Here is a 27,495-nt window from a genome sequence, read left to right as displayed (position 1 = left end):
ATGCAACAACAGCTGATACAGCTGGTACACCTGCTCTCAAACTCTCTCCCACCACTCTGGCTAGTTCCTGGAAAGGAAATAATGTCCATTCTTTACTTTGAAGCAATCTAGACCTTTTTGTCATTCTATCTTCTAGATAAGGAATGGAGGTTTTTATCTTGGCCTTTTCCCCATTTCCTTTTCCTGCCATGGAGGAGTAAAATGCCTCCTTTCCATGGCTGGTCCTTCAGTCTCCTCCTCTCCCACAGCCCTCTTCTCTCCCCATCCCCAACATGGGGCTCAGCAGCATTACTCCTCTAGAATACAAACACAGACAACTTTCTCGTATCTTAAAAAAAAACAAACCCTAAAACCTTTGCTGAACCTATTGTCTTTTCAAGCTGTTAGCAGTTTCTCAATTTTTTCTTCCAACTAGAAGACTCTGAAAGCATGATCGACATTATTTCTGCCACACAACCTGGGCTTTGCTTCTTTTACCTACTGAAATCATAACTTGCACACTGAATAGTTTTAAATCCTTGTTTTAGAATTACAGTTTAAAAATTGTAGATGATTTTTAAAAGTCATTTTTCTCTATAGCAGTTTGATAGTGTTGCCTAATACTGCCCCTTGAAAATTCCCCTTCCTGGTTCTTTTTTCTGTCTACTTTTTTTTGTCCCTAAGTATTTTTCTTCCTCCAACTACCTCAAAATTTGAGTGTTCCCCATTGCTGTGCACTCTGCACTCTTCGACCCTTCTACAGACTGCCTGCCTTGATGACTGCATCCAAATTCATGGCATGAAAACTAGCATACAGGCAGATTACATGTGTCCACACACACATACACATTACATCTCTCTGCTGAGCTCAAGTTCTGTGTTTCTGACCAATGCTGAAGATCTCAAGCACCTCCTTTTGCTCATCACTGTTCAAGACCGTCTCATCTATCCTTCAACAAAATACTGAATACCTCTGTCTTACTTTTTAAAAATTAAATTTAGAAATGATAACATATCTCCCCCAAAGAGACTCAAAATGCAAGAATTATCTGAGCCTTCTCTCAACCCCCTCTCAGTTCTCACATTTACTCACTCAGCCCCAATGACCATGCTTTCTCCATGTTTTTCCCACCTTGTCTTCCCGTACCTTCCATGCTTCCACTCTGCAAACCGCTGCCATGTTAATAGGACAGCACAGAGCTCCTTCCTTTTAAGTTGACATGCTCATAGTGACTCTTCCTTAAGCACTAATTTGATCATTATCTGCCTGTTCAGGAACCAATTTCTTCCCACCACCTGGCTTTGAGTGTTTATAGAACTTGAGTCCAACCTAAAACTTAACTGGTACTATGGCTTCTCTTCCTAGCCACCTGCCTTATTCAATTATCCTTAAGAATGCCTTGTCACTTCCAATCTGTTTTTCTCTCTCATGCTCTTCATTCTGGCTTCTCCACTCTTTTCTTGCTCTCCGATGCAACCAATGTTACCTTATTCTTCAAGACTCAATTCAAATACTAACTCATTCATAAAGTTTTCCCCCAGACTATTTAATAGTAGTAAACATAAGAGAAATATTTTTGTTTTTTATCAGAGTAATACACACACACACACACACTATACAGATCAAACGTCCCCACAAAACTTGTATTAAAATACAACATTTTCATGACCCACCCTCCTCATTCCTTATAACCCCAGAGGCAGCCACTTTCAAATCCAACTTGTTTCTTCTGGTAGCCATGCCTTTTCTGCTGTCTAGATTCTTCTGACTTCCTTTTATAGAAAGTAAGGATTTGGTTCTTGGATATCATCTTGCCAGTCCTCTTTCTTCCCAACATATACTACTCTCATCTTCCTGCTATACTTTTATTACCATTTTTTGGTTTAATAACCAGTGTTTACGTGGTTATAATTATATATTTACAGTGTACTCTGATTATAGACATCCCCTCATTCAACTTTTTTCTTTCTCTAGTGTTAGTCATTGCTTTCTTCATTTTCTATGTACCTATTTCCAAATTCTTTAAAAGAATTTGGTCTCACTGTTCTCCAACAGATCAGGAATTGATCAGTTTCATTTCTGTTCCTCTGAGCCATCCCTCACACCAAACTGATGCCCTCTATCAGAGTTTAGGACTGATTTACTCCAAGGTCAGTCATTAAAACAACATCTTTGCATGTACCTTCAATTCCCTTGTTTGTCCCTCTCACACTTGCTCGAAATTATTTGGTACAACTACAACACTGGCTAAATCCAATTCTCCATTAACCTCTATACATGGCTAGAAAAAACACCACCGCACCTCTACAAATTTGTAACTACAACTCCAATGTGCCTCTGAGTTGCTAGGAATTCTTTCCCAGTCAATTTATTCTCTCACATTCCTGGGTAACACTATTTTTTCCTCTCCATCAGCCACCTGATCTTCCACCCTCAGTTTTTCCTGTATGATTTGATGATATCCTTATCCTTTGAATTCCTTCAAACCACTACATCCCATCTTTCAATCCTATCTCTTGGTAGATTAACACTTTCTCCTCATTGAAAAACTTGGACAGACTCTGACCACCGTACGTGCCTACAGCGCATGCACCCCATGTACTCTGCCCTCCAGCCTGCTGCTACACAGAGGATCGGTCAGTGCACCTATAGAAAACCACTCTTCTCTCTTATTCTGGGAGATTCCATTCCCTCTTATCTACCCAATAACATTGTTTCACCAAACCTCCCTCCACTCCACTCTACCATTAACCTTCTGTTCTCCACTAGACTATTCCCTTCAAACAGACCTAGTTTTTTGTTTTTGGCCTGTATTAAATTCAACAGAAACCTTCTTGACTGTATTCTCATAACAGCTACTATCCCATTTCTTTGCTTCCATTTGTGGCAAAACTTTGTGTAAGATTTGACTAGTCACTGTTTCTAATGATTCTTTGTCCCTTTCCTCCTTGAAACCTATTGTTTTTGCTTCACAACTCTACTGGAAGTGCTCTTGTCGAGGCTGATGAATTTCCTGTTGTTAAATCCAACCACCAATTCTGTCTTCACTTTACCAGACTCCAGGAACATCTGACACAGCTGATCACTCTCTTTTCTTGATACACATTCTTCACTTGGCTTCTAAACCTCACTCCTGATTTTCCTTCTACTTCACTGGCTGGACCTTTTCAGCTTCCTTTGCTTGTTCCTTCTCCCCACTCTGATATCTAAATGTGGGAATGGTCCAAGGCTCGACCCTTGGTCCTCTCCTCTTTCTCTGTACACCCTCAAGTGAACTCATCCCGTGTTTCACATGTCTAAATACCTTCTATATGCTGAATACCATCAAGTGTTTTTCTCCAGCCAGACCTCTCCCTGAACCACAGACTTGGATATCTACCTACCACCTTGCTCTCTTCTCTGAAATGTTTAACAGACTCATTATGTCCAGAGCCAAACTCCCAATTTACCCCTCCCCCAAAGCTGCTCGATCCTTAGTCTTCCCTATTTCAGTTAATGACAACTTCATTATTCCAGATGCCCAATCAGGCATCTCAGGTCAGGGTCTGCACTTTCTCTCATACTCTACTATATCCAACCCACCAGCAAATCCTGCTGGATCCTCCTCCAAACTCTATCTAGGATACAACCATCTCCAGCGCCCTCTGCAGCTACCATCTCTTACCTGGATCACCGCCATTAGCTTCTAACTGCTCTCCCTGCTTCTGCCTTTGCCTTGCAAGGTACCGTGTATTCTCAACAGGGTCATCAAGATGATCCTCTTACGCCAGGTCATGTCCATCCTCTAACCAAAACCTGGCAGTGGTTCTCCATTTCACTCAGCGTAAAAGACGACTTTCTTAACAGTGGCATACACGACTCCCGTTCTCTCTCTGCCCTCCGCTCCCACCGTTCTCTCCCTCCCTCACTGGTCTCCATGCTGTTCTTCAGACAAGTGTCACATGCTCCTGACTTAGTTCCTTTGCACTGGCTGCTCCCTTTATGTGGAACAGGCATGCTTCATAGATTTATATATGGCTAACTCCTTCATGGCCATTAATTCTTTGCTCAAAATTTATTTCCCAATGAGGCCTATCCTCACCATTTCATTTAAAATTGCATTCAGCCCCTCCCTTCACACTCCTGATCGCCTTCACCAGCACCTTCTCCTTTTTTCCCCTTTTGTACTTTCTAATGTGCCATATACGTCATTCATTACACACTCTGTTGTTTATCTCTCCCCACAAAAATATTAATCCTACAAGCGCAAAAATCTTTATCTATTTTGCCCATTACAGTGCCTAGTATGATGCCTGAACATAGCAGGCATTCAGTAAATGCGTGAATGAATGATTCCTCAGAGCATTTTCCATCTTTCTTCTACCATCTGTATCAGCGAAGTCCAGTAGAAACAGAAGTCAAATACGTAATTTTAAATTTTCTAGTGGCACATTAACAAAAGTATTTTACAGGTTTTGTGTAAAATTCTAATGTTTTGTTTATGCATTAAAATATTAATGCATTTGTTTAGTAATTTTAATTTACATAACAGTAAGGTTCTATTTAATGTAAAGGTCTTCCTATTGTTTCAGGGTTTCATTTAAATTAAATAAAATTTAAGATTCCATTCCTCGGGTGTACTAGCAACATCATAAGTGCTCAAGAGCCGCATGTGGCTAATGGCTAGGAGACTGAACAGCACTGACACAGACTGTTCGCCCGCCCTCCCGCACAACTGCTATCCTCTGGCATCTCGCTCCCATGTTAGACTCCCTTCCTCCTCAGTTTAGGTTCCAGCACACCCTCCAATAGCTCCTGAGAAAGTATGTAGGAGGAAAATCTGTTGATAGCTGTGTAGCAGACACAATGTTATCTACTGAAGAAGCCTTGGTCCCCCTTATGTTTCGCTAACAAAATCTGTTTATGTTCTGGCAGCAGTTTGTCCAGCCCTAGGCATAAATCAGAATTTTCCAAGGCCCCTCTAGACCCCCACAGCACCCTTTTACCTAAGTTTGCATGTGAGAGAAAGTCTGCTGGGGGACCTGTTGGTGAAGCTCTTCCACCTGCCACCTCCCAGCCGACTTGCTCTCCTGGGTCTGCTCAACCATTACTACCATCAGTCTGCTTTCCAATTCCCATTCTTGCTCCTATCCCTTCTCATCTTTACCCCAAGGCTTCACTGGTTCCCATTGTATTCCAGGAGTTATCCCCATGCCAATACTGAGTTCTTGTTCTTATCATCTCTGTGAGTTTGTCTTTTAAAATTCATCCTTTGTAGAATAATTTTAGTGGAATAGGAGGAAAAAAAACTCCATAAAGGATATCATTAGATAAATTGATGAAACTGGAATATGGAAGATAGATTAAAATATTATACCAATGTAATCACACTGTAGTTATGTAAGATAGTATCTCTAGTTGTAGGAAATACACACTAAAGTCATCAGGGGTAAGGAGCCAGGAGGCATGTAACTTACTCTCAAATGGTTCAGAAAAAACAGAGCAGGCAGGCATGTGCATAATAAAGCAAATGGGATAAAATGTTAACAGTAAACTAATCTGGGTAAAGAGAATATAAGCATTTCTTATATTTTGGGAACTTTTATGGGTTTTAAATTATTTTCAAAGAAAAAGTTAAAAAAAATGTGATATAGTTTAGCCAAGGGATTACATTTGATTAAATGGTGACTGGATCCCTCCAGATAGCTAACACTCAAAAGCAAAAGTTAATTTTTCTTCCAACATAGCATTTCAAATGGAGTAGGTAATTATTATTAACTGTTTGGTATAGTTTTTGATACAGCGTCAGAAAAAAATTTTAGAGGAAGAGTTTGCCCTGTTCTTCTCTGAGTGACTTAAATCAGGGTTTCTTGACCCCTGTACTGTTGACAGTTGGGTCTGGCTCTCTGGTGTGGGAGGAGGCTGTCCTGGGAATCACAGGATCCTCAGTGGGGACCAGCATCCCTAGCCTTTACCTACTAGATGCCAGCAGTGCCACCCAGACCTGACAATCAAAAATGTCTCCAGATGTTGCTATAAGTACATGTTGCTGTAAGTAGGGGGAGTGAAAGGGAGAAGCAAAATCACCAGTGGTGGAGAAGCACAGATCAGGACGACAGACTACAGTAGAACAGTGGTTCTCCAATGCTTGCTTATATCAGAAACACCTGGGAGGATTGCTATTAACTAAAATGGGCTCCACCCTCAAGTTGATCAATCAGCAAGTCCCAGGTGGGGTCAAGAATTGTCATTTCTAACAAGCTACTAGTGGTTTGGGGACCAACTTTGAAAACCACTGTGCTTGACATTTACCTATAGAAAAATTACTCCAGTGACACGCACTAAAATTAAAAAAAAAAAAAAAGAAGTCTGAAATGTAAGACTTGCAAATCCAGGGGCGCCTGGTTGGCTCAGTCGTTTAACCACCTGCCTTCGGCTCAGGTCATGATCCCAGGGTCCTGAGATGGAGCCCCAGGTGAGGCTCCCTGCTCAGCGGGGAAGCTGCTTCTCCCTCTTCACTTGCCTTGCTGTGTTCCCTCTTTCACTGTCTCTCTCTCAAATAAATAAGTTAAATCTTTAAAAATAAAAGACTTGCAAATCCAGATTTATAGAATGAAGGCAACATCACACAGATTATGAGGGTTGCCGAGGGGCTAAATAGAGAATGTCTAGCTGTTTTTAGATGTGTACTTCCCTAAAATCACAGTTAATCTGTGGTGGAGCTATGGTAGGAAAAGTAGGAAGAAAGTAAATGGGTTTAGTGGTAAGAATATCTGGCATGTAGCTGTGAAATGACATGTGTGCTTGCTGAAGCCCTAGGAAAAGCTGTGTCACTTCTCTAAATTTCAGGTTCCTAATCTGGAAAAAACGGGTTTAGATTAGGATCTTATAGACTACTTTCAGCTTTAAAACTACATAATTATACTTCTTAAGTGAATGGTAGTCATTTTAAAAAATTCTTTAAGTTTTACACTAATGGTTGTATACTTTTTTGATATAACTAAAAAATTAATAGTACTAAGGTCAGCCTCTCTCACTGTTATGTCTGCCAGCACTACCGTGTTGCCCAATGAAAGCAGAGTTATGTGTGGAATATTAAAATCCTGAAAATAAGTACAACTAAAGTAGCTCTGAGATAAAGTTATAATTTTAAATTTGGAAATATATTTCTTAAATATTTAATGTCTAATATGTACAGACTTATTTTTAAATTCCTCTTAATAAAATTCTTTAAAATGAAACCAAATGCTTTAAGATGAAAATTAAAAAATTTGTAAAACCTGTATTAATTGAGTCAAGGCGCTAACAAATATTATGATGCATAATACAATATAGTAAGAGTTCACATAACTTCGATGAACTATAGAGTACCTTTACTTACCTCAACATTTCTAATGGATTTGTCTCATGTACTTGGTTGCCACACCTCGGACAGTCATTGCTATCTTCAAAGTGTTGGACAATACAAGTCTTGCAGACTAAGAAGAAAGAAGACGTTAGATTAAAATGCATCATTTGAACTTAATGTAATTAGAAACAGTCTGTAAGAATTGCATATTACAGGCAGAATGCTATTCTTTAACCAAACTTTATAAGACTTAACATTCTAACATTGTAAAAACCAAACAAAACCAACTGAAACAAAGCTTACAGTTAACTATATAAAAAGTATATACTACGCTGCTGCTTGCTTTCTTAAATATATTCACAACCCAAGTAATTTATTCATATTACCATGGAAAAGCTGGTATATTTACATAAAACAACAGTTCTCATTTAAAGAAGGACAAAGAGGGGTATAACCTGTAAGTCTGCAAGGACTTCTTTTGAATGCAACATAAACAGTTCTTAATAAAATTTGAGAGTTTTCAATGTGTTTGGATTACTTTCTTTTGGCAGGGTGCTCCCAGGACAAGTGGGGAGTTACAATGAAACTTCTAGCCTTTGCAGAGCATGCTGAGTCTGTGCTCGCAAGCACTGTAATTCCACGGAGCATGAAGTATGGGTAGTGGCATCAACTTGGTATAAAGACATGAGAGGAAAAGTAGAACAACAACTAAGAAACTGACAGGGATAAGTAAGATTTTAAATAAAGATTCTAAACAAAGACAATAGAAATATGATTTGTGGATTTTTGGCTACTAGCCCATATAGTCTATGCTTCCCTTAATAGTACAAATCTTTCTGACTATCTTTCTCACCTTTTCCTTATATTTTTATTACCTACTATGTCAACTGTCTTGCCCAAAAACCTTAAACATATTTACAGCACCTGAACTATATAATTTTTTTTATCTAATTCCCTATCCTAATACCCCTCTCTTCTAATTTATTATGCTGTATAATCTGAAATTTTTACCCACTATGGATCAGCTACCCCAACTCTTTTTTTTTTAATTTATTTATTTGATAGAGAGGGTGTGCATGAGCAGGAGGAGCAGCAGAGGCAGAGGGAGAAGCAGGCTTCCTGTTGAGCAAGAAGCCTGATGCAGGACTTGGTCCCAGGACCCTGGGATCATGACCTGAGCTGAAGGCAGACGCTTAACCAATTGAGCCACCCAGGGGCCCCCCAACTCCCTTTTTCAACTCCACTACAAACTACTTCTTTCCCTCTCCTCATGCCCCATGTTACCTAAAAGAAGTAAAAGTGTATCTAAACAATTGATCAAAAGTAAACACTAAGATTCTTCTGAGATTAGGTCTGAAAATTCAAGCATCTCACATACACTGGTCCGAGCAACCAATGGTCAAGGAAGAATTCTATTAGCTACCTAATTTTAAAGAAGGTATACAGAAAGTATCTTGGTATTTCCTTTCACTTGCTCATCTGTTCACTGAAGGCCGTATACTGTACCAGGAGTTGGGGATGTAGAGGCAAACAAAACAAAGCCCATACCCTTATGGAGCTTATATTCTATTTGGAAAGGCAAACAAAGAATTTCAGTTAGTAACACGTGATATTCACACACACACACACACACACACACACACACACACAAAAGGTAGACAGAGTGTTGAGCCCTGGCAGCTATTTTAAGCTGGCCAGGGGAAGACTTTCTGAGATGACATATGAGATTTGTTTTGTTGGATAAGTAGACCTGAATCCCATTTTCTCCACCTCTTTTTACCATTACATACAGCTCTAAGGATAATACCCCTTCATTAAAATTCTTCTCAAATTTGGATTTAAGACAATATCAGAAACCTTAAAAATTAAAGGGCTTAGATATGAGTACTTCCTCTGTCTTCCACAATTCTTGGCCACAAAAATGTTCTAAATGTCTTTTAAAAAAGGTCAGTGTTTAGGAAGGGAGAACTTTCTTGGTAAGCTATACTGAAGTGGAGAACAGAGAAGTTGAATTCTTTCAAAAGATTGCTGGTATTTGCTCTTTTCCCAGGACACTAGATAAGTCTCTGAAATTTGGGAAAGAAGGCAAAAAAAAGGACAGATAAGCAGCAAGAATGAAGAGTATTACAAAGTCTGATCCCATCCTGAATCTCTGATCTGACCCTGAAGCTCTGATCCTTGTGGTTCAAAATGTTTATCACACTCAAAGGGTTTAGGAATTCTTGGCTGTCTACCAGCCTTGGCCCAAATAGAGGCACGTGACATGCCCAGAGCAAGTCCTCCTCCAGGTCAGCCAAAAGATTAAGGGTAGGAGCCAGTCTTCCCGGGGCCTAACATACTAATCTAGGTTGCTGCAGGAAGAAATGTAAGGTTCATCCATCCAGACATGCATCAGTTTCAAGAACAAGGCTGTGTTCACTGCTTAAGGCGAAGACAGCACCAGTGCCCAAGGATACTGATGGGGAATATTCATCGGGATCTAGATGTGGACTGTCCAATATGGCAGCCCCTAGCCACATGTGGCTGAGCACTTGAAATATTGCTAGTTCAAGTTGAGATGTGCTTTCAGTATAAAATGTACATCAGCATTCAAAGACTCAGCATGAAAAAATAATCTCATCAATGTTATATTAATAAATGTTAAAATGTTACTTAACATGTAACATGTTTAAAAGATATTTCAGATATACTGAATTAAATAAAATATGTTAAAATTAATTTCATTTGTTTCTTGTTTTTACAATGTGGCTACCAGAAAATTTAAAACTACATTAGTGGCTCACATTTTATTTCTACTGAATGACTGCTATTTTAGAGGGATGCAGAAAGCCCCATCAGGAGGTGAGTTTATTTTTCACACCAACACTTGAGATACAGTAATTTTTTCTACTTTTGAATATGAAGAAGAGGTTTCCACAGGCTAGGTTACCTGCCTACTCTGATGAATGGTAGCACAGAGACTTGAATCTAGGTTTTCTGATATGAAATCACAAATTTTATGTCAAATTTTAAAGCTTTTTTAAATTCCCAAAGGAAAAGAATTTTACATAAAAATACCAGCTATATCAGATAGCATTCTAAATGCTTCATTTATTTAATTCAACACTATTTAATAATTTAATCCTTATTACAGCCCTATTAGGTAATATTAGGCCTCTTACAGCTGAAGAAACTGAGCAGAACTTAAGTAATTTGCCAAAAATCACTGAGTAAGTGAGAAAAGCCAGGGTTTGAATCAAGAGCCCATTTTCTTAACTAACACAGCCTGTGTGACACATTTTTTTCTAATTTTATTTCTATAGGCCTATATATACATAGAAAAAGAATGCCTTACCCCTTAATTTGGGAACCTTAAAAATGTCTGTTTGTAGAATAAGATCTCCTTTTATGCTAAGTATTTTGCACAGAATAGCCCCTTTAAGCAGCTTATTTATTCCTTAAAAAAAAATAACTGTAGAAAATACATTACATGCTTTGAAAAGCTGTTAAGTAAAGCACAACCTCATAAGAATTAGAACCTGAGAAAATTCAGGCCAAAATTTCAGTGAAACTGAAAAAAGTAAAAGGAGGATTTGCTTTCCCTTAGAGGCTTAAAAAACCCATCATTACAAAACTGACCTTTGATTCTTAGTTTATAATTTTGTTCATATTAGCTGGAAAATAAATTTTTAAAATATCTTCAAGATTTAATACCAAGCTTTCTAACTGCTCAGCTCCTGTGCTGGGTAATTTCCTTGGTCCAAGAAAGATGTTGAGAAAGTTCCCCCTGTGGTTAAGACTGTGTATGGAGACCAACTAGAGTTTTTCACTCTCACCAGCTACTCTACAAACAGGTGCTGTAGCCACAAGAAAACACCTGAGTCGGAAAGAGATCTGGGCTTGCCAATGATATCTCTAGGTGGGAAAAACACGTGAATAGAAACAAGTGCTAACATTTACTGAGCACTAACAAGGGTCAGGCTCTCCGCTCAAGGCTTTGAATGGATTCTAGGATGGACTTTGACCACCCCCTCTGACAAATGAGAAATGCAGTATTGGAGTGCCTGAGCAGGCTGCCCACAGCTGGCCAGCTGTGTACCACAGACCATATCCACCCTCAGGCTGTGCAGCTCCAGGCCTAAAATCCACACCTTGATGCAACACATCTTAATGTCCATAACACTTGGTCCCTTCATTAAGATTTCATTTTTTTTTTTTAAGATTTTATTTATTTGACAGAGATCACAAGTAGGCAGAGAGGCAGGCAGAGAGGGGGTAAGCAGTCTCCCTGCGGAGCAGAAAGCCTGATGTGGGGCTTGATCACAGGACCTGAGACCATAACCTGAGCCAAAGGCAAAGGCTTAACCCACTGAACCACCCAGGCGCCCCAAGATTTCATATTTTTAACTGATGCTTATATTGAGCCCATCACAAACAGCATTCAACTTCTGCCTAAAGCCTACTAAGACCAAATCTTTCCTTTGACCATTTCTCATATTTGAACTAGGTTGTTGTACAAATTAATACAAAAAGAGTCCTTGTATCATCTACAGCAGCGGTTCTTTTTCTGGGGTATATATATAGAGTATTAGTCATAAAAAATAAGAATGAAATCCTGCCCTTTACAATAACATAGGTGGACCTACAGGATAAGTGAAATAAGCTGGAGAAAAACAAATACCATATGATTTCATTTATATGTGGATTCTAAAAAGAAAAAAAAAAAGGAACAAACAAAACAGAAACAGATTCATAGATAGAGAACAAACTGATAGTTGCCAAAGGGGAAGAGGGTGGGGGTGGGGAATGAATGAAATAGGTGAAGGTGATTAAGGAGTACAATCTTCCAGTTATAAAATACATAAGACATGGGATGTAATGTATAGCATAAGGAATACAGTCAATATTACTGTAACAACTTTATATGGTGACAGATGGTAACGAGGCTTATTGTGGTGCCCATTTTATAATATACATGAACACTAAATCACTATGTTGTATACCCAAAACTAAAACAATATTGTAGGTCAATTATTCTTACATAAAAATATTTTTTTTAAAAAGCAGTGATTCTCAAATCACTGCAATCACCAGTGAGATTAAAAAAAAAAAATGGATTTGTGAACCACACCCAAGACCAGTTAAATCTGAATCTCTGAGAGATTAGCACCAGGATTCTAACTTTGCAAAGCTCTCTCACTGAGGCAGCCAAAGAAGAATGTGGAAACCTGACCAAGAATTCAGTCAGAAGTCACTTTATTATTCATCATTAGGAAATCACTGTCAAGGGACAAGATGTAATAAAAAAAAATGGGATTAATGTACTCTTTCCTCATAATGCAGACTTACATGAGAAGCGAGGTAGTACAACAAAGTTGTTCTAGATAAAAATAATCTTGCAGCAGACTACCTGGATCTGAATCCCAGTTCTCTCATTAGGCAAATTACTTTGTGTTTTTCTATGTACAAGGGAGATAGCAAAGGCTCCTATCTCACAGCGTTCTTGTGAAGATTAAATGAGATAATATATGTAAAGTGTGTAAACGAGTGTTGGAGAACTTGTAAATATTCAGTTCATGTGAGCTATCACTATATATTAGATCACTGGATGAGCATCAAATAAGGAGGAGGAGTTTCCGAGGAACTGAATATACTGAATGGCATCAGACTATGATTAGTTTCATGTGTCCATCTTAAATAACAGATGAGCTTCCTAACGGAACTTGAAATGTCTATCATGTATTGGTATTAATCCTCTGCAGCCATGTGTACCCTAGAGATAGTCTTGTGATTCAAGTATGATATTTATGACACACGGCTTCACCAGAACGGAAACTGCTGGTCTCTACATGTGTGATACTACTTTTTTTCTGGGGTGGAGGGCCCAAGATTGACCAACATTTCTCCATTATACATTCCTTCCTTGACTTCTATGTTTAATATAATTTCAGCACAGTCCCACTGGTCTAGGCCTTACCATGTTCTGTCTTTTCCTGATCACTTTGCACATACCTGCTCTGAAGCATGATCATCTGCTGATTTCATAGTTTAACTATTCAAGGGCTATCTATCCTACTTCCTTATTTTCGAATTCTTTTTTTCTTTTCTTTTTTTTTTTTAGAGAGGGGGAGAGAGAGAAAGAAGTACAGAGAAAAAGAGGGAGGGAAGAGAGAGAGAGAGAGAGAGAGAGAGAGAGTTGGGGTAGGGGAGAGGGAGAGAGAGAATCTTAAGCAGGCTCCTCAAGGTGGAGTCCAGAGGGTGGGGTGTGATCTCATGACCCTGAGATCATGACCTGAACCAAAATCAAGAGTCAGATACTTAACTGACTGAGCCACCCAGACACCCTTATTTTCAGATTCTTGGTGGAGGGGGTTCTTCACAATAGGTACGACCATTTGTTGTTGCTATCTTGGATGTATGGTCCACCCACGTCTCTTCTGTATCAGAGAGCTAGCTTCCTGGCTTTGATGACACAAAGTAATCTACACAAATTTCTCTTCATGAACACTAATTCTGCTATCACTGATAGTAAAACAATAATATTCTTTTCTTTCGTGTCCTTGGTGTAGTCATTCATTAGTCATGCCCTGTTTTGCCTTGTTTATTGAAAATGATCAAATGCTGACTTCCTTTGTTAAAATCATCTGAATGTGTTAGTTTTATCTGTTAACATAGAAGCACACTTTTCCTTCGTTCCTTAAGCACATCATTATCTTTATATACCCTTCTTGATAGCACTCACTTGATATAGTTTGCCTTCGAAATATTTATCTATCATCTGCTAACAGTCTGTAAGTAAATCGTGGTCATCTGCAAAGAGAAGAAGCATCAGTTTCCTGCTTTTGATACATATCCTTAATGTGTGAAACTGACATTTTTATAAAAGTTTTCCAGAATAGCTGTAATTTGCTTCCATGAGACAGTATCTTCTGATTTTACTTACATAAGGAACTAACGAACATTTTTCTCTTATGTTATACATGGCACATTTCTTTTAAAGGCTTACATGGGTTGCAATTTCATGGAGAACGTTAAGAACAGCATTCCTTTCTATTGAGTAGAATGCTTTATTATTGTCTCTACAGGACAGAGGAACAGGCAGCAGCATTTTTTGAACAGGGTCAGGATACAATCTTGGGATTTAAGCATAGTAGCGGGATCTGAGACCAAATAGACCAGGAGACCAAAAGGTTCAGAAAGGCTGGAAAGCTTATCCCACTTCCACAGACAGGTTTAAGGAGTCAAGTATGACTCCAAGGTCAAGATACAGTCTGGTGGTAGCTCCGTCAGTCCAGGGCTGCCCTCATCCCCCTTCCTTATTAATAGAAATTTCATGATCAATCAAAATAATCACTTCCTTACACATGTTCTTGAATAGTTCTGCTGTTTTCTACTTCACCTCTTTGCCTCTCTCTTAGTTCAGCAGACCTGGCTCATTTAAAATATTACACCCTGGCCAAATCCAACTCTCTACATACTCTGCTTCTACAGGATTACAGCAGAACACTGGGAGAAACACAAGCAGCATGTTGATTGGTCTCTCACCTTAATTCTTGACCATGGACACTACTGGGTGCCGCATCTGCCAGGCAGTCACACTCAACTCCCAAGTCCATTTGGCTCTTTGCTAATACTGCATACCTTCTCCTCTCCTCAAATCCCCAACATTTCCTCCCCATCCTCACTTTCCACTGATCACCTCACTTCCTTTTTACTGAAAGCGAAAGGAAAAAAAGAAAAAAAAAATTGAAACAAAGAGAATTCATACCACCACATCTATTTACTTACTAGCATCTATGCTCTCTGCTCTTGCCTATCTCTAAAACATTCCTGTGCCTATCAGTCTCGGCCTTTGCACTAGACCCCTCCCAGTGACCCAAGAACATTGCTCCAGTGCTTCTCCCCTTTCACTTACATTAGTCTTTTGCTGAGATTCTGAACAATATTAAAACATACGTTTCCATCATAAAAACCAAAAATTAAAAAACTTGTTGGCCCTACTTCCCTTGTGAGCTATCACTCCATTTCAGAGTGAAATACACTCATTCACTCATTCCCCAGCATCGCTCTTTCCAATTTTCTCACCTTCTTTACCTTAAGGTTAAATACTTGTATAATCATAGTACAATTATCAAAACCAGGAAATTAAGAAATTTCTATCCTCTCATACCTATTCAGACTTTCTCTCCTGGCCACTCCATTGATTATCTGTGACCCCCGTGTAGTTAAACCTAGAGGTCTAGTCTCAGTGCCCCCCTACTCAACAGCCGATCTAGTTGACTCCTCCTCAACAGGATAAGCAGTTTTCTTCCTAACTCATGCCTCTTCCTCTCCTTCTTAAAGCCCCAGGGTTAGTCTTTCAACTTCTCAATCTATACTCATTCCCTTGGTGCTTCCATTGTTGACAAACCATATGCTCATAAACTCCAGACGCATGTGTCCACCTCCCAACTTGGTATCTCTGGATGTCTCATAGTTGACATTCAATTGCCAAAAAATAGCCACCTGATCTTCCACCCTCAGTTTTTCCTGTATGATTTGATGATATCTTTATCCTTCAAATTCCTGAGGCCAAAAATCTTGGAAGATATCCTTGATTCCTTTTTTTAAAAATTTATTTGATAGAGAGATATCACGAGTAGACAGAGAGAGAGGAAGGGAAGCAAACTCCCTGCTGAGCAGAGAGCCCGATGCGGGACTCGATCCCAGAACCCTGGGATCATAACCTGAGCTGAAGGCAGAGGCTTGCTTAACCCACTGAACCACCCAGGCCTCTGATTCCTTTTTCTTAATGAGTTCATTGGCAAATACAACTCTACCTACAAAATAGAACCAGAATCTGACCACTTTGCCCACCACCACCACCACGTTGCATAAGCCATCACTACCTCCTGCTTGGCTTATTGTAATTATTCCTAACAGGTCCATTTTCAATGGTCATCTGAATGATCCTTTTAAATTTAAGTCAGATCATGTCATTCCTCCACTCAAAACCCTGCTGAATTGGGTCTTCATTTCTCTCAGAGTAAAAGCCAAAATCCTTAAGATGGCCCCCAAGAACTGTGCACTGGGCCTGGGGCCCACATCACCCCATTAGCTTTCCCAATTCTGCTTCGTTCCCTGCCGTCCAGCCATAGTGGACTCCCGGCCACTTTGCAGCCTGACAGGCACGTGCCTCCTTAGAGCCTTTGCTCTTGCTGTTTCTCTACCTGAAATATTCTCCCCTCAGACCTGTGATTAGCTAATTCCTTCACCTCCTTCAGTCTGTTCAAATGTCATTAAATGAAGTCTACCCTGAACATAGGCTTCTTTTAAATTGTAACATCTCACTGACAGCCCAATTCCCTTTACCTAGCTTGACTCTCCTTTTTTTTTTTTTTTTACAGCATTTAGCACCTTCCACGATACACTATGATTTCCCTATTGCCTTCTGTGCTGCCTCATGTGTCCTGGGTGCCTAGTATAGTACCTGGAGGAGAAGATGCTCAGTAAATATTTATGGAATAAACAAGGACATGGGGTTAGGAATCATAGAGGGAGGCAGGATTCTAGGGCCTATAGTGTCCTATTGTAGTCAAGTCAGAGATCAGCCTACATTTTCAATTTAGGTAAGGGAAAAGATTTTCTCTGAGTTTACTAGCAATCTTTCTGACAATTTAAAAAAGTTAATTCAACACAAATTTGAAAGTTTTAGTTTTCCAAAATACAATAATTTTCTGCTGAGTAAAGAAATTCAGTGGTTGAGCATTCTGAGAGAACAAAGATTTGTCCATCGGTTTTTAAATTTTTGATATAGTAGTCTGGTAAAAACCAGTGTTATAAAACATCAGCAGTTATAAAAAAGTCTTCAAAGTATCCAAAGAGAAATTATCTTTTGTCTTTTCTACATGTTTGAATTGTACTTATTCATATTGTTTACATTCAAACATGTGTCAGACTTTTTTTTTTAACAAACTCTATTTATATAGGCATAGAGAGAGAATGCTGTCAGCGGTTTGTGGGGCAAAGGGAGAGGGAGAGAGAATCTTAAGTGGGCTCCACACTCAGCATGGAGCCCAATGTGCATAGCTTGATCTTATGACCCTGAGATAGTGACCTGAGCCAAAATCAAGAGTTGGATGCTTTAATCAACTGAGTCACCCAGAAGCCCCTGTGCCTAGACTCTTAAACATACTTGTGCACTAACCGTGACTTCTAACTCTTAATAATTACATATTTTAGAGTAGATATTTTTTCTCACTCTTATCAGTGGTACTGGTTCCAAATGATTATGACCTAAATATAATTTATTCTCAGAAGCCAATATAAGACAATTTAATTTTTTAATTTGTTAGCCTCTAGTTTTGGCTTTGAGTGTCCACTATGATATTTTGCTCAACTGTTTAAACATTCTTTACTATCTAATGCAGTTTCAAAAGCTAAAAGAACCATAAATTTAATACAATTTTCTTTAGCATTATTGTTAATAACAGAGGACACCTAGACTGTTTAAGACCTATAATTACTCTTACTTAAAAAGAATCATCAAAATGAATGCTATAATCACTTTCATGAATGAGTGACTAGTTTCTGCCAAAATATTGTTTGAAAGATCTAACAATGTACCAATGACCTCATTTCTAATACATTCCTGAAACATTATATTTGCTACCTATTGAGAATTTAAATGTAATTTTTAATTAGGCCTTTGGTTTTTATTCTAAAAACAAGTCTTGGCCCTAAAAATTGAATTTTATAAAGAATACATTATTGGAAAGTTCAATTTGTAACTTCATTATAATGGCTATTTATTCAGAATTAATAAATTCATATCATGATTGGGTACATTAGACAAGTATCCTGTCATGCAAACATAGCAGGAAGAGGCTTTTTATATACATATAAAGCCTATATATATATATATATATACACATATATATACACATATATATGTATATATATACATATACTTAAATTCACTTGTTTACTTGAAGAAATTTCAAAAGACAAAACCAAGCAGAAAGAAGAAAAAATAAAATTAGGAAAATGTCATAATTAATTATAAAGATATGCCAGAGTCAGATGTTCAGGATTCAGAATCCAGCTCCAGCATTTACTAGCTTTGTTACTTAAACTTTCTGTGTCCTGTCTCTATGAAAAATACTGGAATAAAATCTGAAATGCTCTTCCTTCAAGACTTCTCACAACTTGCTATTTTCTTTTATTTTGGTCTCTGCTCAAATGGTAACTCCCAAGAAAGACCTTCCTCTGTTTTATTTTTTTCTCAGCATTTGATACACATAACATCTGAAATGATACTATTTACCTGCTTATTGTCTGCCTCTCCTATTAGACCACAAGTTCCAGGAGGGCAAAGATTAGGCAGATCTTGTTTATTGCCCTGTTTCCACGGGCTAGAAGAATGACTGGGACAATGTAGGTGTTGAATGATTAAATAATCCCACCTAGCTAGAAGGTTCTTGGGAAGATTAAATAAGATAATAAATGTAAAGCTCATGACCACAAACACAACAAATATTCAATAAATAACAGCTATTAGTTTACTTTTTATTAGCATTTATTTTCATTATGGTATGATTTAATTACTGTCTGATTATAAACTGCCTGACTGAAGTATGCTAGTATTATAAATGTCTGGTCATGAGCTGTGCTTTTCAAACCTGTACACCACAGAATCACCTGAAGAGCTTCTTATTACACGGATTTCTAGCCTTGCCCGCAGAGACTTTGATTCAGCAGGTATACGGCAAGGCTCAAGAATTTGCACTTTTAACAAGTTCCCAGATAATGTTTCTGCTGTGGAAACCACTAGCCTGGAGCCCGCACTTTGAATAGCAAGTGTATGTAGCCCAGGGTTTTAAACATTGAATATCTACACAATCAAGAGATCTCTATACCTTAAAATACTTGTGTATTTATAACACGTTTTCCAAAACAATAAATGGTTGGTCATACTTAAATTTTATCATCTTCTGATTAATTGTTCCTTCCTGTTTACTAATTATCACATAAAATCACCAAGTCCCTTAACTGTCAACATCAACTACGCTTAATTATCAATTAATCTGTCTTCTATGCATAAATTAAAAACTAAGTACAACAATGTTTTTCCAAAGAATTTGTACCTAGTGAAGGGATTACCACCATAATCTCTGAAAGGGCACAAAGAAGAAAGCTTTCCTTTCCCATACCACAGATTTCTATGTGTATAAACCCCCCCCACCCCCGAGGAAAGAATCATCAAACTCTTAAGAAGTCCTCTAACCACAAAAGAGTTAAGAACCAATAGACTGTATTCTTCACATTTTTGCTCCTGGAACAAAGCTCCTCTGTTTCTAAGTTAAGTGAAAAGTCTTTCATTTTAAGCCAACAATCTATACAACCACAAGCAAATATACTCTAAGTAACCTCAAAAACTTCCTGAGGATCCTGGTACAAGAGACAGAGCATCCCTTACTCTAGAACTGCCAATCTCTGGTCTCCAGTCCAGCATCTCTCCCAAAGACCTACATGGCTTCCACCTATACTGTAGGAGACAGTTTTTCAAAATTCGTAAATCCTAACTGGCACTGCCTACATGCCTTTCAAGCTACTTATTACTGCATGTGAATCTTTAAAAGGAAAAACAGTAAAATCATCAACAAATTGGCCATCTATTTATTCATTTAATCATTATTAAGCACTCAAGTACCAGGTACCAAGGATACACCAAATCTGCCTGTGGTTCCAGGTAGGTGGCATATCTTGGAGGAGAGGAGTTTTAAAGGATGGGTAACGGCCAGCCGGGCATATGGGCTAAGTGCATTCCAAGAGAACACACAGCTGAGCCAAGTATGTACATGTGTGTGAAGTAGGTGGTGAGGGAGGAAGAGGTGGGCATAGCTAAGTAGCTTTAATTTCTCCTGAGAGCACTAGGATATCTCTAGGAAATTCTGGGGTGGTTGAAGAGTGAGTGATGAAGACAGGAGCTACTTCAAATGGTCACGCATTGACACAGGTTAGAAGTGGGCTGTGGTGACTGGTGAGAAGTAATGAGGGTCTGAGAGAACAGTAACAGGAGGGCTTAAGTAAAGGGACAGATTTGAGAGATATTAAAGAAGCCAGACAGGACTCAGTCCCCATTTTGTTAGGGAGGATAAACAGAGTCAAGTGTGGAGCTTATTTCCTGGTGGATAACTCAGTGTCGGCATCCCATTCATTCATTTTTTGACAATGAGGAGTCCCAGGTGGCTTTAGGACACCCAAGTGCATATCGAGTAGGATTCTGAAACTCAGAAGGAAGGGCTATGCCAGAAAAAAAGATCTGGGAGACATCAGCACATGCAGCTTAAGTCCCACAGTAGATGAGCTCATGCAGAAAAGAAAAAGATCCAAATACACATGTAGAAATTTCTTCTTGGCTTATGAGTTTTTCTTGATAGATTTTAAGTTCTGAATTTGTCTTTTTTACCACTCTGCCCCAGTGGCTAGCAAAGTGCCTGATAAATAATTATTTTGAGTAATTCAATAATTATCTATTATTTGGGTAGACATGTTTATTTCCTTAGGGTATTTTTTTATTTGGGTTAAAGTTATCTCATAGATCTAAAACCATAGTTAATGTGGATTTTAATTCATCTAGCATGAAGTGACCATTCAAAGCTATGACTCGTTTCTGTTTTAATTTCTATCTTGTTTTAAAATTCCATCTTTTTATCAAGTGTCCTTGGCCTGCTGAAGAGAAGTGCTGTTAACAGGTGAGATATGAGCATACTTATACTGGGGCTTTTATAAGAGTTCTTTGTTTTGTTTTGTTTTTTTGCAACTCTTTGCCAAGAACCTGGGACACAGTCTACCCTGCCATCTCTGCCTCTCCCATCCTTCTAACTGGCCCTTCCTCTTTCTTCCCATGCAGCTGTGGAGCTAACATCTTCAAGGGCTACTGTAGTCAGTCATCCTGCTGGTCCTGTTGGCCCTTATTTCTACATCGACGGGGAAGCCAGGCAAGGTTAGCTCCAGAATTTCTCAATGGGAGAAAGACTCACAAAATCATAGTATTTGTACAAAGTTATTTTAATAAGATACTCTTTTTATTTGCCTAAATCAAGATTAAAAATATTATGGTGTACTATAATATCACTTAACATTTCTCACTTTCCTCCTCTCCCATTTGGCCATCTGACTTTTCTATTTCCTACTCTCCCAAATCGCAGTATCATTAAATAGGACCCACATTATACATAAGAAAACTGGGTAAAATCAAAGACCCAACAAATGACTGAGGAACACTGCTCTTTATCATTACAAATAAGAGGATACTTTGCAAACAGGGTAGTTTTTGCTTACAAGCCCCAACATAAATACAAACAAAATAATACCCAGAAATCGAGGGACCAGAAAGTGCATTAAGATGAGTACTACAGGATTGTCAGGTCTCCACAGACACTGGGTTGAGTACCTTACTTCTTCATCATTTTCTCTGCTATTCTGTATTCCTGCTGATGATAAAGGTCACATTTATGATTCACCACTGTTTTTTAATTCCACTTCAGCTACGTACGTTTTCTCTCAGTAAAAGGGCTTGATGACAGCCAAGGAGTTTTTCAGGCTAGAATGACTTGTGCAATTAAACTTTCATTTACCCCTTTAGACTTTAAACTGCTATTGTAAACATAAACATTGCCCTTGCTTATAACCTGTTTATACTTCTGAAATCTTTTGTTTTCCTCCCAAAATGTGACATTTAAATTGAGATTTCATTATGCCCCAGAGAAAATTTTCTTTCAGAAAAACAGATATAAAATCTGTGTAAGAAAGGCAGAAATTGGGAGAATCTGGGCTTTATTCTCATTTTCCAGAGTTGATGGTTTTTGCTAGAGAAATCCAAATGTGAAAATAATGCACAAATATTAGAAGGAACAAAACAAAACAGACTGGGACCATGTCTTGGTACCATGCTTGGTATAGCAGGAAACATGGAAGTGTAACAGAAAGTCCTTGTCCTAGAGTAGCCACATCCACTGGCTCCTCCTCCAAAATACATCCACGATCCAATCACTCTTCCCAGGCTCCAGTCTCACACCTCTTTACTCTGGTTGAAGACTCTATAATCTTTCAGGGGACCTGCAGTGACTGCTGTTGTATAAACCTCCCTGCCTCAAAGCCTTATTTATACTGGCTTTTCCCTCTGTCTAGAATGCTCTTCCCACATATCCACAGAGGTCAGTTCCTTCAGGTTTGCGTTCAAATGTCATCTTATCAAAGATGTCAACCCTGACACTCTATGTAAAATAACCCCTACCTACAGCCCTTCTTTGTTCCCTTTATAGCATTCATCACTATCTAACATGGCACATGTTTATTATCAGTTTCATAATAAACACTAGAATGTTAAATTCCACTAGAATGTTAAACTTCACAGGAGCATAGATTTTTTACTCTATTTTGTTCACAGTTGCATCCGTTCTGGAATGGATGGTGCCTGGCACACAGTACATATTCGATAAATATTTGCTTGATGATATTGAACTGGCAAATATTCAGGTTAAATAATGATACAGGGCAATAGTAAATTAGTATTTCAAGACCATTCATAGTTAATTGTTAATTGAATAGCACAGGCTGGTAATAACCAAAGGCCATATATATCCCCATCACTTGGAAAGGTTTTCCAAAGTACACACACATGGACCTCACCACCACTGATCCACCAAACCGTCTTCTACTGATAGGCTAGGTGACAAAGAAACTTGGTAAGAGTTCCACAGATATGATCATATTAGAACAGAGATTTTCAAAGTTGATCATGCTTCAGAATCACCTAGAGGGCTTACTGAACATAGATTGCTGGGCCTACTCCCAGAGTTTCTGATTCAGTAATTCTGGAGTGGGGCCTGATAATGTGCATTTCTAACAAGATCTCAGGTGATGCAGAGGTTGCAGGGTTTTTGGTCAAAGGGTACAGAATGTCAGTTAAACAGATGAGTAAGTCCTAGAGATCCACTGCACAGAATAGCCTATAGTTAACATTACTGTGTTGTATGCTTAAAATTTGCTAAAAGGGTAAATTTTAAGTGTTCATATCACAAAAATAATAATAATAAGAGCTGGGAGAAGACTTTTGGGGGTAATGGACAGGTTTATGGCACAGATGTGGTGATGTTTTCATGGGTCTATACTTATCCCTAAACTCATCAAGTTGTATACATTAAATATGTACCGTTTTTTTTTTTGTATGTCAACCATACCTCAGTAAAGGGACATAAAAAAGCCAATGAACTGAAGTACGCATACCCAAACAAAACCTGGGAGCAGAACAAGTCCTTCAATATACTTTAATATTTTTTTCCCAAAATCTATTTAGGCTTGGTTTATTTTTTCTTAAAGATTTTATTATTTCAGAGAGACAGAGTGAGTGTGTGTCTGTGATATACTTTTTTTAAAAATCAAAAACCTAAAATAGTTCAATTTTTAAAAAACTATAACCAATAACAACATGTTTATGATTTTTAGAACATTAAGATTAAAGTCAACTATTACATAAGAAATAAGAAAAAAATACAAGAAAAATTTCATGCCACTGGTATCCCAATGACAAATTTAATCCTGAAAATAAACTCAAAAGTTAATGATTCTTGGAATACTCATCGTTTTGAAAGTGAAAATCTAGATATTAAAAAAAAATGTGGTAGTTTTAAGAGAACAAATGTAACCCATAACTTCTAATGGGTAAAGGACATAAAAGACTACTCACAGGTATGGAGGCATTCCGTCACTGTAGTTGGCTTGATCAGGTACCCTTTACAGATGTAGCAGGTGATGTAAGGATTGAAATCTTTCACCAAGTGCTTCCTTTGGGTAGCCATTCGTGGTTAACTAGGCTTTAGTAGTTCAGGCAAAGAGGGGTAGTAAGTGGATGAAGTTTGATCCCAGGAGCTGGTGTGGAGTTCCCAACTGGATGTCCTGAGGCATGAGAACTAACATCCAGATTTATCATGAGATCGCTGGTCATCACTCCTTTTGGTGATTCGGCTTTCCCATATCTGTTTCCACAGTAATTTTAAAAAGATAAGAGAAAAAAGTGTCAAATTCCTCATACTATATTAATAACATATTAGCGGCAAGTGTTACATGCTCCCAATTAGGTGAATGGGTGAACAGAACATGCCTCTTACTATCACATTAATTTGTAACCTGCTATGATTTAATTCAGGATAACAGATACATCAAATCCTGGAGCCTTCACTATGAACTCTAAAAAATGACACCCAAGGTGGTTAACTCCAGTTTTGGTATCTTTTCCTCTTCAGTAATGCATTTTACCTATCTGCTTGACTGCTTTGTTAGGAGTTCTTACCAATACAGGTTATAAGATTCAAAACTGAAGTCACTGTCCTCCCTACCAATATGCTTCCTATTTCCATTTTGTACATCTGGTCAGCGAAATCAAGTTGAGGTCCTTTTCTATTCCATCCATAGCCACCCTACTTAAGCTTACTTCTCCACCTGCAGTCCATCTTCATTCTACCAGCTTTATTTTATTCTATCACATTCGGGTCTTCTTCTCAGAGACTGCCAATGTCTCCTTTTTACAAACAGAAAGACATTTAAATTCCTTAGCTTTCCATATAAGACCTTCCACAGGCTGACGTCAGCATACCCTTCAACACTTTTCTTTAGGCAAACTGAAAGGATCACTCTCTCACAGTCCATTCTGCATGGGCAATATACTCTGTGCCCAACAAGCCCTCCCTTATTTTGTCTAAATCCTACCTACATCCTTTGAAACCCTTCTCCAAATTTACCCTCAGTGTACTCTCAAGTTTAATCCTTCTTTTTTTGTAACATTTTCCTTTTGATTCATAGTTACATTCATTCTTTAGGTCCTCTATTAGACTACACAATCTCTGATAGAAACTACTCACATTTAGTAAATGTATAACCTAGGCAACGTTACTTATTCTCTCTAAATCCGTTTGTTTAAACTGTAAAATAAAAATAAGAGTGCCAGCTCCCTAAGAGTAGTGAGGATTAAATGAGACCATATACATAAAGCTAGCACACAGTAAAAGCTAAAAGTCATTATTTTTCCCCCAGAAATATTTAGCCTTGTTGGCTGGTAGATGGGATTGTTAAAGAAAAAATAAAGTTTAAAAGGTTTCTCACAAACAAATGTGTTCTCTGAGAAAACAAGGTATTGATTTCCCAAGTTAATCCTATAAACAGCAACTTTTCTCCTATCTTAGCTGTTAACTCACAGTTATAAAGCAAGCGGGGAGGCAAAAGGCATCATTCCACGGACACATCGCCATTAAGAATGTGCATAGAATAGGTTCTGCGTGGTACCATCCCACTCGCTCAGGAAAGTTATGCCCAGGGTGTAACATAAAGGGAGCATAAATAACAGCCAAGGGGGTCTGGGTTCTGGTCCTTTGCCCTGTATGACCTTCAGTAAGGCATTTAATACCCGTGCCCGGGTCTCAGCTTCTCCGCTATACATAAGGACTAACGGCCCTGCCTTTTCCACAGGTTTGCCAGGAAGCTCCAGAGCTGAGAGTCTTCTGAAAGAGGAAATGCACGGTCCCGACCTCGGGAGGTATGAAGAGAGTAAGCCACAGAGCCCTGTCACCAAGACAGTTAAAGGAAGCAAGTACTTGCAGTGACGGGGCGACACGGAACTTTTCCGCGTCCTCCGGCGGGACCCGGCGCCACGGCCCTGGGCGGTCCGAGCACTAGTCCGACCCGCCGGCCCGGCAGGTGCGCGGGCCCGGGCCGGGAGGACGCGCTGCTCCCGCCCGGCCGGGGCTACGCGTGGGAGGACGCGCCGCCTCCCCCGGGGCCGAGGGCCGGCAGCCCGCCGCCCTCTCCGCGCCCGAGGGCAGGACGCGGTTCCGAAGCCCCCGGAGCCCCGCTAGCCACCCCTATCCCCGGCCCCGAGGGGCTCTCCCGGCTTCAGGCAAGGCCGGCCGCGGCAGGTGCCTGGAGATGCCGCTCCCGCCCCCGGCGCAAACTTGCGCTGGGAGCGCGGGGGCGGCCTGGGCCCCTCGGCCGCCTCTCCAGCCCGCCCGGTACCTACCCCGCGGCCGCCGCCGCCACCACCGCTCCTCGCCCGCCAGCGCGCCGGCCTCAGAGGGAAGGAAAGTGAAAGAGAAACAGCGCCCGCCGCGGCCTGGCCGGTCCCCGCGCCCCGTCCGCCCTCCCCCTGCAGGCGGGAGCGCGCCGGCTCCGCGGGGCCACTCGGCTCGGGCCCGATAGGGCGCGGCGGGCCTCGGGGCCCAGGGCCGGTGCCGCCTCCAAGGGCAACTCCACCCCCTTTCAACCGCCGGGGCCGCCGGCCGGCCACGCCCCCGGCCACGCCCCCGGCGCCACGCCCGCAGGCCACGCCCGCCTGCCCGCGCTCCTCGCAGGTGCCTTAGCCTCTCCGCTCTCCCTGCTGCCGTGGCTTCAGTGCGACACGTGGCCTTTGCCAAATTTTATCTCGGTTCTTCTCCTCACCACCCCTCCCGGTTGTTTTCATCATAACAATGTCTGGTACATTTTCCCTGGTGGGTTTAAAAGCAGTGGTCAGTGTTGATAATGAGTCACCCTGCGAAAGTGTCTACTCAGCTGCGTCTTCCCCAAGCCAGTCCCACCTGCTCGCAGCGGGGACGAAGACATTCCTTGATTTGCACCTTATGCAAAAATCACTAATGAACTTGCTACTGTGGGGTGGGGGCTGTTGATGACCGTAAGCAAGCAGGAGCGTTGTGGTGGGGGCGTGGGGGGTTCGTGGGTGGGAGTATCAGTAGAAAGGTAAAGAGTTATTACTATTTGCAAGGTTAAAAACAAACACCCCAGGTCTCTTTCTAGTGGCTTTGAGATCTACAAGAGACCATTCACTGCTAAAGATTTATTCAAAGGCATGCATTAAAGGATTCCTTAACGTCATTCAATCCTATTCTACTGCATTCCAAAAACTTACAAATTTCTACCACAACCTCTATTTTGCTAAACATTAAATTAGACCTGGTTCTTTGCTTCTTAGAAGACTGCAATCAAGTAATCCTAGGGTGTCAGGCAAATCAGTGTGGTCTCCACCAGTAAAACAAAAGTTAAAACAAACATCCCAAAGGGAATCAGTAAAGGGTGGTTTCAATTTATGTATTAGAGGAAAAGGTGTTGTAATTACATCATTCTGCTTCTGTAGAAGTGAGAGTGGTGGGGGCTGGGGAACTGACAGTACTGGGGTTGG

The 27,495-nt window shown here is 39.8% G+C and overlaps 1 protein-coding gene across 3 annotated transcripts in view; it reads right to left on the bottom strand.

Annotated features, from left to right (window-relative positions):
• The window catches only part of PCGF5 (polycomb group ring finger 5), a 115,972-nt gene that overhangs the window by 41,984 nt on the left and 46,493 nt on the right, over positions 1–27,495 (bottom strand). For 2 of the 3 annotated variants that reach the window (XM_032314084.1, XM_032314086.1), the window contains exons 2-3: positions 24,019–24,307; positions 7,341–7,437 (exon numbers count right to left, since the gene is read on the bottom strand). In XM_032314084.1, coding sequence (XP_032169975.1) covers positions 7,341–7,437; positions 24,019–24,130 — 209 coding nt within the window. In that variant the 5' untranslated portion in view covers positions 24,131–24,307. Of the gene's footprint in view, positions 1–7,340; positions 7,438–24,018; positions 24,308–26,340; positions 26,581–27,495 lie in introns of those variants that run through there. The other variant, XM_032314085.1, reaches the window with a different exon arrangement.

This window comes from Mustela erminea, chromosome 14, assembly GCF_009829155.1.
Source record: "Mustela erminea isolate mMusErm1 chromosome 14, mMusErm1.Pri, whole genome shotgun sequence".
Lineage (NCBI taxonomy): Eukaryota > Metazoa > Chordata > Mammalia > Carnivora > Mustelidae > Mustela > Mustela erminea.
Note: the sequence above shows the minus strand (reverse complement) of the source record. Positions and strands in the feature narration are given on the sequence as shown.